This window comes from Eurytemora carolleeae, unplaced genomic scaffold (assembly GCF_000591075.1).
Source record: "Eurytemora carolleeae unplaced genomic scaffold, Eaff_2.0 scaffold1664, whole genome shotgun sequence".
Classification (NCBI taxonomy): Eukaryota; Metazoa; Arthropoda; class Copepoda; order Calanoida; family Temoridae; genus Eurytemora; species Eurytemora carolleeae.
In genome coordinates, this window is record NW_019397551.1 from 36,974 (window position 1) to 47,020 (window position 10,047).

Consider the following 10,047-nt stretch of genomic DNA (forward strand, 5'->3'; position numbering starts at 1 on the left):
GGCTAGAACAGGCTAGGGGGCTAAGCGCTGCGACTAGTAGTTCAAATTAACATAAAACATAACATAAAAATATGTATTATTTCATGGTAAGGTTAGGTTAAGACAATTTCTAGGCCGAGCGCTGCGGCAAGGACAGGCTAGGAGGCTAAGCACTGCGGCTACTAGTTCTAATGAACATAAAAATAGTTTGAAATTAACCAAAAATAGTCTAAATGAAATTTTGCCCGTTTGTCGCACTTTCACCCGATGTCGTTTTACCCTTTGTCGCGTATTTGACCGCTTGTCGTTTGACCCTAGTCGTTTTACCCTTATGTCGTTTGACCCTAGGTCGTTTGACCATATGTCGGTGAATCTACTACATGCATCGTGTATCTTTGTAACCTGAACCCGAATTCAATGAATTTAAAGCGCGTCGCTGAACCGCCAAACAAATGATCAAAGTTTATATAAAATGATTTACAGTTTATACCATCAGGTGTCAAAGATTTAGGGATTATAAAATCAAAGTTGGAGGCGAGTAATCAGTTCCTATCTTGAGTTCTAATTAGGCGAAAAACTGACCTGCTACGGATTCCATGAGGGACTGCTCGGTGACCTGCTGAGGTCGGACCACAGTAGGTCCTGACCTAGTCCGACCTGTTAACAATAATTCAATTAAGACACCTTTTAAATTAATTCAATACGTGATAAAAAAAGCTTTTATTTTTTATGAAAAGCACCTTTATAATAAAAAAGATGATAAATTTCAAATTAAAATGTTCCTACCTGTCATGGGGGAATCAGCTGTTCCGGAGCGGGACCTCCCTGAAACTGGAGAATCAGTCATTCTTGAGCTAACTAACTAATGCCGCCATTTTGAGTTATTTGACGCCATTTTGTAAACATTGCATAACTTTGATAATCAACCTCCTTTTTGATTCCGTGACCATTAATAACTGTTACATTTTTATAATAATTGCAAAACTTTTAAAATGATTGCACCACCCTAGAAATAATTGATTTGAGCACTTGAAATAACTGCAACACTCATAAATAATAGTACAACTCGTACAATCATTGCAACACTTAAGAAAAACTTGCACAACTTTGGAAATAGTAACATCACTTTTGAAATAATGTCACCACTTTTTTTAAAAATAATTGTGACACTCTCTTTAAATAATTGCACCACTTTCAAAATTATTGCACCAAATTTGAAATAAACACCAATTTTGAGATTTTTGCAACAAAACACTTTTTAAAAAACCTAAAAAAATATAAAAATCCAAAACGGCATTCCTTAATGTATTTTAAGTCACTCAATGGAACATGATCATTTTTATACTTTAACTTTCTTATTTTCTGAAAACGGTTAGAGTTTGAGGTAAGGAACAGATCTATTGTTAAAATATAGACATCAGTTAATATTTTGTAGTTTTTTAATCAAAAAATAAAATATTTAACGCCGACATACTTGCTTTCTCGGAGAAAATTAAGGTCAAATACAAATGAAATTACAGAAAAAAAAATAGTTATGTCATAAGTTAGTATATAAACAATAACAAGGACTAGAGATTTCATAATAAATAAAACTCTTGAACATTTACATATCAGTTAACAAACAGTTAGCACCAAATAATTGTAAAATTTCTTTTGTCAAGTTTAGTAGAACACAAAGGCACATACAAGAGTACAAGAAAATATTTTTAACATCAAAATTGGTCGATTTGGCACATTGGTGAATTAGTTAGAACTGTTAGAACAAAGTAGAAAATATACTTCAGATTAATGTAATAAAATTCTAGTTGTGTACATAGGCTGGAGTTAAACTGTACATTTGTTCTTTGAAATAATTTAGTAAAATGTACAGTATGATTAAAAATTAGTAAGCTAAGGATGTGAAAATACTTCTCATGAACATGATATTTCCATGTACGTGTACATTGTACAGTTGTAATGTACATATTAACTGCCTAGCTGAGATGTTTGTACTTGGTGAAGAGATTGTACAACACCCTGCAGTCAAAATACAATTATTTATAAAAAAAATATATGAACGCCAGAAAAGAAAAGAAACTTGTTTTTCTGTGGTACAACTGCAATAAAAAGAACCACCCCGCATTAAAAAAATCAGAGTTCCCCATTTTGTTGAAAACTTGTGTGCAGAGATGTTTATCAACAAGCTGAAATTCAGCGTTTTTGAGAAAAATTTATTTCCGGAAAAGTTAAATTCTTTTACTAGCTATCTTGAAGGTTTCGTTTGCCTACAAATTCATAAGCATGGTTAGTAAAAGTTTATAAATAAAATCTCTTCAGCGTTTTATAGTCGCATTTACTTATATAAGCTAATTCATTCCAGACTAACGATAACTAAATTGTTGAATAGAAATGTACCATTTATATGGAGTAAACCTCAGGAAAACCAAAACTTATACTTTTAGAGATTTAAAAAATGTAATATTAAACATAATAATTATATTCCTGAGAGTAGATTTCAGATCTAGGTTGACAATATCCTCAGGTCTTGCCTTAAACAATTAAAACATTTTTTATTTTTTCTTCCTTTTGCAGGTGAACATACAACAAGGTTAGAGAACCCCCTGTAAAACCATAGATTTCCTTCATTCAGAATTTGCTACTCCTTTAGAAGTCCTTTTGCATTTTTTTTTCAACGTTAATTTATCCAAACATTTTGATTTTTATAATCATAAATAGATCTTATCAATGTAAATATAAAGATTTGACATTTATATCTAAGAAAATGTCGAACAATGATATCCTTGAACTGCTTCTACCTTGGGTTGTGGCAGACCACCGTCCATCATGAGTTCAAAGGCCAGGGTAACATTGGCAACTTTCTCATCAAAGGACTAAAAGAAAAAATCAAGTAATCAGGATTTTAAAGCATGTTTACATCTGAATTGTTACACAAGATTAATACAAAATTATTTTTAGATACGGGTGTCACACGAAACATGACACTTGAGATATGAATTCCCCACTTTAACGTGTATCTTAACACAATAATCTTAAAATTCCCCCTAGTCCTGGAATTTACAAAAATGTGGTCTTTGTGTGGTGTAAATATTACCCGAGATATCAAGAATTTCATTAAAATTGTTATGTTGCGCGGAAGACCCTGAACTTTTTCTTTAAAAAAAAAATATTTTTTAAAAACCCAGTGAATCTGAATACCTGAGGAGTAAGGTGGAAGTCGTAAAGTGGAACAAAGTACCCCTCCAGTAGACCGGCGAGAAGACAAAGGTAAACACCGTCAGAAAACTGAGAGTCCAGATCAGTGACCTAGTGCATAATTTCATCAATTCGGTTCTATTCGATCTGATTTGAGAAATACTTTGAAACATTTATAATCTGTATTTTTAAACCACCACAAAACGAAATTTAGCAAACTTTCTCCTAACCAATATAATTGCTGACTGCTGAACTACCTGTCCGAAGAATTAGTTTAATAAGCTTTATGACAAAGAATAAGAATGATAATCAGAACAGGGAACCCAATCTGTTGCATGGATGAATATTGATTATTGATATTTGATATCTATTTCAAGGAATTATCACCTAACTAACCAGGGTTCGGATTTATCACATACTTAATGTTTGCATATCAAGCCAGAAAGTTTAAAATCAAATCAATTGTAAAAATGGAAACAATCCTATAAGTTGAAAAACATCGAATTCCGTAGACTTTAAAAATACATTTCCTTGTTATAATTATTTTTAAAAGACAATGAAATTGGGGCCAATGCTCCTATACACCAAAACTATCCATAAATAATGCCCCACATTATCCCAGGAGGAAACTTACAACTTAGCAATCTTCAAAGAACAGACCCATTGCTGGGCCGATCTTCTAATTTAAGAAATAATCGTGGAAGATCCCCAACTTGGTATACCCTGACTTCTATCGGACGTTAAGATGTTTTTATCCTATATTCAAGGTTTACCTCCAAATTGATCTTGTTGAGATGCTTGTTCACGAAGGTGATCAGGGACTTCTTCACAACCTAAGAATAAATAAATGTCAAAATAAATGCCAAAAAAAAGCAAAATGACAATAATTAATCTAAATGCGGTAAAAATAAATTTATGTGATTATAAGAAAAAACATATCTGAAGCGCAAAACTTTGATTCTGGCAAAGGGGCTGAAATTTTTTTTCAAAAAGTTAAAACCAATATTAATGATAGAAAAAAATATTAATTATGACTGCGCAATCAAAAGTTATTATTTGATTAGATGCTAAAAGCTTGTAAACAAATTAAATCATTTATAGAGTTAGCAGGGATCAATTTTTATACAAGTAAAATTCTCACCAGATCTAGAAAAGCTTTGGTTTAATATGGGCGTTCCTAACCTGAAGCTTGTCAGGGGCGTGGTCAAATAGAGTATCAAAAGCATCCCTTTCACATCGCATTCCTAATTTTCAAATTTTGAATAAATAATGACTTTATTGTCTTTTGAAATAAAAACCAGATAAAATATACAAAGCAGATATATTATTGCACGAAATTTTCCCAAGAGAAAGTTCAAGAACATAACATTCCGCCATAGCTCAGTAATGTGTGTCAAAAGGCGATAAAATATTAAATTAATCGTCAATAATAGAAATTAATCTATTTTCATAGTTTTTTTAAAATACACATCTTGTTAATTTGAAGTAAAATATAAACCTTAATAATTAAATACTTAAACAAGATTACCAATATCTTTATAGTGGGAGGTTAACTCTTCAGCGATCACTCTGAAAAATAGGTAAAAAAATCTTGAAAAATAGGTAAAAAAAATCTTGAAAAATAGGTAAAAATCTTGAAAAAAAAACATTTTTAAACAAACGATTTTTTCCTTTATGTTTATGTTAGGATTATTTTCAGGACTCCTGGCGGAGTATATAAGAAAATTTCCGATTGTTGTCATGATATTCATATGGTTGCATATATCACATTAATATACAGAGTATATTAATATTCAATAATTACAAATATCTAGTGAATCAAGATTAAAAATAAGGGACATTTATTTCTTTTTTTTATTTTTCGACATGTTTTTTTAATTTTTTTTCTTAGATTATTTTTTTTTCTTATTTGGCCTTTCTGTTTTCTTTTAAAGTAATCTTTTTTCGGCTCTTTTGGTCCCAACAAAAGAAACTAGATTAGAAATTTTTTACACATTTATCAAATTATCATATTATCCTAAACTGACCTGTGAGTTAGAACTCCCTCCTTCTTGGTGACGATTACAACATCAACAACAACATTCTCCGGTAATCTTATCGGGGCCCTGAGAAGAAAACGAGTTTTTAAAAGTAAGGAATAGATCTAAGCATGTCGATTAAACTTGAAGCCATGTAACACTCAAACAATAACATTTTAGGTTTATAAAAAAACAATATTACTTCAGACCTTAAAATAAAAACAAATAAAATAAAATAGAAAATTAAGCTTATGTAAAAAAATAAAACTATATTCTTAGTGTGAACACTTTCAACACTCCACCTTCAATAAATTTATTTTTAAATCGAGAAAATTCAAGTTTTTATTAAAGTTTTTAAAATCTATATAATTTACCGTGCTTGTCCCTTTTGCAGGCCAAGAACGCGGTTTGCAACTCCAAGAACAATCCTTAAAAAATATTTTTTTAGGTTTATTCACCAAGTTATATATTTGGAGAAAATAGTTGATTTTTATGGGGAATTAAATGAATTTTTAGGGAATAAGTGCTGTTTGTCAAAGGTAAAACGGTTGGACTAATATTTCAATTCATCAAACCCCCCCCCCCCCCCCGCGAAACTTATTTTTCGTAAATCAGTCTGTATAAAAGCTCTATCAAAACTAAAAACCATGAATCATGATTAGTTTAAATAATCCCTACCTGAGCTTATTCTTCTGCCCCTCCTCAGACTGTGTGACCTCAGGAACACTTAGCAGCTGCTGGGTCAACTTCTCTAGAAGCTTCTGCAGAATCTAATAAGAAAACAGCTGGATTATATCAAGTAAATTTAGCAGCTGCTGGGTCAACTTCTTTAGATGCTTCTGCAGAATCTAATAAAAAACCTGGATTATCTCACCGTGCTTATGTAAAGTGTACAGTCTGCATTGTACACTGTACAGCTAAGGTAGAAGTGTGGAATGAATAGATGCTAATTGTATTCTTTGTATTATTTAGAACGATGTTTTATAAACCGTTGTAAATCCAATGCTTGTTTTATGTTTTCATGATGACGTATTCACTATTTAGTAGTTTGTACTATGTTTCTGTGCATTTTACCACGGTTTGTGTTCTATTTACCACGGTTTGTGTTCTTTTTTACCACGGTTTGTGTTCTTTTTACCACGGTTTGTGTTCTTTTTTACCACGGTTTGTGTTCTTTTTACTACGGTTTGTGTTATTTTTACTACAGTTTCTGTTCTTTTTCTCAAAGTTTGTGTTCTTTTTACTACGGTTTGTGATCTTTTCACTACAGTTTGTGTAATTTTTTACCACGGTTTGTGTTCTTTTTACTACAGTTTGTGTTCTTTTTAATACGGTGTCTATTCTTTTTATTACGTTAATTTACTAGGTTATGTAATGTTGTCGTTAAGTTGTGCTATGTTGAATAAACGGCAAACATGTTAAGTGTGTATGTACATTGTACAATGTACATGTATGTGTTTAGTGTGTATGTACACGTAAGTGTTTATTGAGTATGTACGTGCTTAGTGTGTATGTACGTGTTTAGTGTGGTTGTACCTGCCCATCGTACAAGTCCTCCTCTATATCCTGACAAAATAAGATGGATTAAACGTTTATTGCATTTTAATTCATTTTAAAGTAATCTGGAAGATTCTACGAATAAAATATGTAAAAATCGAATGATCATTAAATTCATCAGCAAATAATAAAGAAAAAACAACTATTTCTAGGTTTCACTATTTTCTTGTTTTGAAAAATTGCCCTGAACTAGTATTTTTAGAAATAGGAAGAATTTGATTATCAAAAAAAATCCAATTTCTCCAAATCCATCTATTTTCCTGGATAATTATTCTATCCTCCACCAGCTCGTCATTTATCCATTCAATGATTATTCTAAACATATTTTCACGTTTTAAAAATTTATTTATTTACATTAAACAATTACTTACTTGATCAACTCCTTCAGCTTTGGGTTCTCATAAGACTGAAAATAAAAAAGAGCTGTTAAAAAATGATTGTTGAAAGTTGTAAGTTGAAATTTGTTTTGAACTTCGGTTTTCAAGCCTGTTCAATTGATACCCAAATTATTAGGATTGTCAAATTTTTCATTGTCACTAACACTACTGATTTTTTTCTTTCTCCTAGTTTTTCTGAGGTTTGGGAGGGCGGGATATAAAGTTTGTATAAATTACCCTCGGTTCAATCATCGACCTCTCCTCGTTCTCCTCTAGAAGATATTCCTCAGGAGGTACCTCGGAGCTCTTGGGCATACCTAGAAACCGTAATTGAAGTTTTGTTTCATTGGCTTGGGGACCGAATTTTATGAATTATGAGCTAAGTTGCTGAACTAACTACTACCTGTTCAAATTTGAACCCCTGATTATAAATTAAAGATTAAGGAAGGATTTGAATCGGTGATTTAAATTTGAACCGGTGGTAGCCCGTTCTAATTCACTAAATTCGGTACCGGACACTATGAGGTTGGTAAACTCAGTTTTTTACTCAAAAGCTATTAAATAATTTTAGCTAGGGTTTAAAGATTCTTAGTTGAATGGGTTGACTTTCTTGGCGTACGTTTAATTTACTGGCCAAGCTGGGTTCCTAAGCTATTTTCTTTTAAACTACTGTATACTTCTGCCATAAAATTGATTAACCTGGAGAATCTATTGCATATTTTCCCTCGCTCTCAACCTCCTTCGCCTCTACAACCTAGGTTAATAAATAATAATAAGTATTGAGGGATAAGAAATTAATCAATAACATAGGCATATTCAGGGGGGGCGATTTTTTACTACGTGTTAGTTCTAATAATAAGATAAAAAGTAGTTTAAAGAATGAGTGGAATTAAGACCATCACTTAGCTAAAAATTAATTTTCGAAGAACAAATGTACAATTTTCGTAGTTTAAAATATGTATTATTATAACTTCATCAAAATAATTTATCAATAAAAAGTGTAATAACAATTCCTTTGTGTTGTGAACAATGGCGAAAAATTCAAACTTTGTACTAGACGCAAATATTTAGCTTCTTTGACGTAGAAATCCACGAGTTTCTGTCTAAGATATGCAATTAGTCATTAAAATAAAAAATTCAAAGAAGAATATTATAACTTACTTTCTTCTTCCGACCCAGAGTACCAATTTTCTCCCAAAACGATGATTCCTCTTCTCTGCCGCCCTCAGGGGCAGGAGACTCCCTGGCCCGCCTACTAGGGGCGGGGCTAGGGGCACCCCTGATAGGAGTTCGAGATCTTGCCAAAGACATTTTCAGATCTGTTCAAAATCGATTTCTTTCAACTAAACTTAATTTTTTTTCTATATTTTAATATCCAAATAAAGAAATTTTAAGGACGTTAAGTGTACCTATGAGTAAAAACTAATGAAGATATTAATTCGAATTAACAGGATTAAACGAAAAATTTATTTTGAAAAATGAGCAAGTATAATAACAGATAAAATTCCTTTATATTCCTTTAAAGTTTCACTAATACTTATTTATAAACTTCTACAAATTCTTTTTGATTTTGAAGTTCACTATTTACTATTTACGCGCTAAGTTCGTAAGGATTTATCGAAATAAATTCTTAAACAAAGACAGATGTGTTACTGCGTATTTATTTTTGTTAAATCAGCTGTTGTATGTCTATGATAGATAGATAGAATGGAAAGGAAGGGAGAGGTTGCGAGAATATTTGCATTTAAACTATTATTTTTTAAACTTTCATAGAAAATATTTCAGAGGCGTATTCAGGGGGGGGGGGCGGAAAGCTAAGCCCCCTGGACCAGTGAAATATTTTGATTTCAGGGGATTTTCAGGCCTCAACGTGTGCTGATTCCCCCCCCCCTGGAAATTGATAATCAAATGTAAGTCCCCCCCTGTATACAATTTCTTAAATATACGCGTCCCCTGAAAGAACAGAACCCTTTGAAAAGCTAGTTTTTAATTCTAAAATTGTTGTGAAATATTTTTTTTATTTTTCGAAAGGAAAAGAGATTCACATTTAGCACAGACGACAATAATTTCCATCTTTTTATAAATGTCCTTGAAATTATTGTGTCATAAATCCAACTTGCATCATCATCCCAAATCATTTTTATTCTTAATTTCCAAAAATTTACCAAATCAGGATCGATCATTTCTGCATGATTGATCATGCATTCCATATATTCTTTAATTACGAATACGATGAAGTCTAGATTTTACCGAGATAAAATACTTGTTGCCCCTGAATCCAGTATACTTTGATTGATACAGGGCTTTTGTGTACAAAGTACAAATGTACTCCGTTCAAATTTGTCGTATCACAAACAAAACCGGTTCTCACTGTGATGCATGCACACGGCTGCGATTGTAAAACGAAGTTTAATTTCTATAGGGCCTCAGAGCTGCAATCACATTTTTGTTTTAGAGCGCGTTCGCGTATATCATTTAACCCAGATACCAGTGTTTTTAGTTAACTTTTTTTCTTTTCTATTATATGTGACTTTCCAGAATGAAACTCTTTTAAAGACTTAGAAAAAGACTATCTTCCATTTTATTGACCAGATAAAAGTTTCAATTGGGTGCCGTTGTGTGAATCGGAAATTTTCTAGAGAACGAATTTTGGAACCCGCCCCCTCCTATCAAATTTGTTCACGGATCTCATGTGTAACACATGGATATAATTGACCATGTGGCCACAGCGCCCGGCCCCCTATTATGTCCTAGCCGGGGCGCTCGAACCCCTAGTTTGTCCTAGTCGAAGCGTTCGGACCCCTAGCCGCAGCGCTCTGCCCATAAATTGTGCTAATCCAACGTAACTCTGCATTAATACAAAATAAATAATGAGGGACTGTCCTAGTATACGATTTTTGGACCCCCCCCAGGCCCCCCCCCCC

At 32.5% G+C, this 10,047-nt stretch overlaps 2 protein-coding genes across 3 annotated transcripts in view; both read right to left on the bottom strand.

Moving 5' to 3' along the window:
- The window catches only part of LOC111714867 (breast carcinoma-amplified sequence 3 homolog), a 24,560-nt gene extending 23,203 nt beyond the window's left edge, over positions 1-1,357 (bottom strand). Inside the window, exons 1-3 of one of the 2 annotated variants that reach the window (XM_023490078.1) lie at positions 1,279-1,357; positions 766-841; positions 562-636 (exon numbers count right to left, since the gene is read on the bottom strand). In XM_023490078.1, coding sequence (XP_023345846.1) covers positions 562-636; positions 766-826 — 136 coding nt within the window. In that variant the 5' untranslated portion in view covers positions 827-841; positions 1,279-1,357. The remainder of the gene's footprint in view (positions 1-561; positions 637-765; positions 842-1,278) is intronic. The other variant, XM_023490079.1, reaches the window with a different exon arrangement.
- On the bottom strand, positions 1,338-8,471 carry LOC111714869 (beta-parvin). The gene is made up of 17 exons (XM_023490080.1): positions 8,285-8,471; positions 7,823-7,877; positions 7,361-7,440; positions 7,118-7,152; positions 7,007-7,061; positions 6,726-6,755; positions 5,868-5,959; positions 5,564-5,617; positions 5,458-5,491; positions 5,199-5,314; positions 4,700-4,740; positions 4,354-4,415; positions 3,945-4,004; positions 3,175-3,282; positions 2,775-2,849; positions 2,461-2,507; positions 1,338-1,995 (listed from the first exon to the last, which is right to left on the bottom strand). The coding sequence occupies exons 1-17, from the start codon at positions 8,432-8,434 to the stop codon at positions 1,953-1,955; spliced, it is 1,137 nt and encodes a 378-aa protein (XP_023345848.1). The 5' UTR covers positions 8,435-8,471; the 3' UTR covers positions 1,338-1,952.
- Between the last annotated feature and the right edge of the window lie 1,576 nt (positions 8,472-10,047).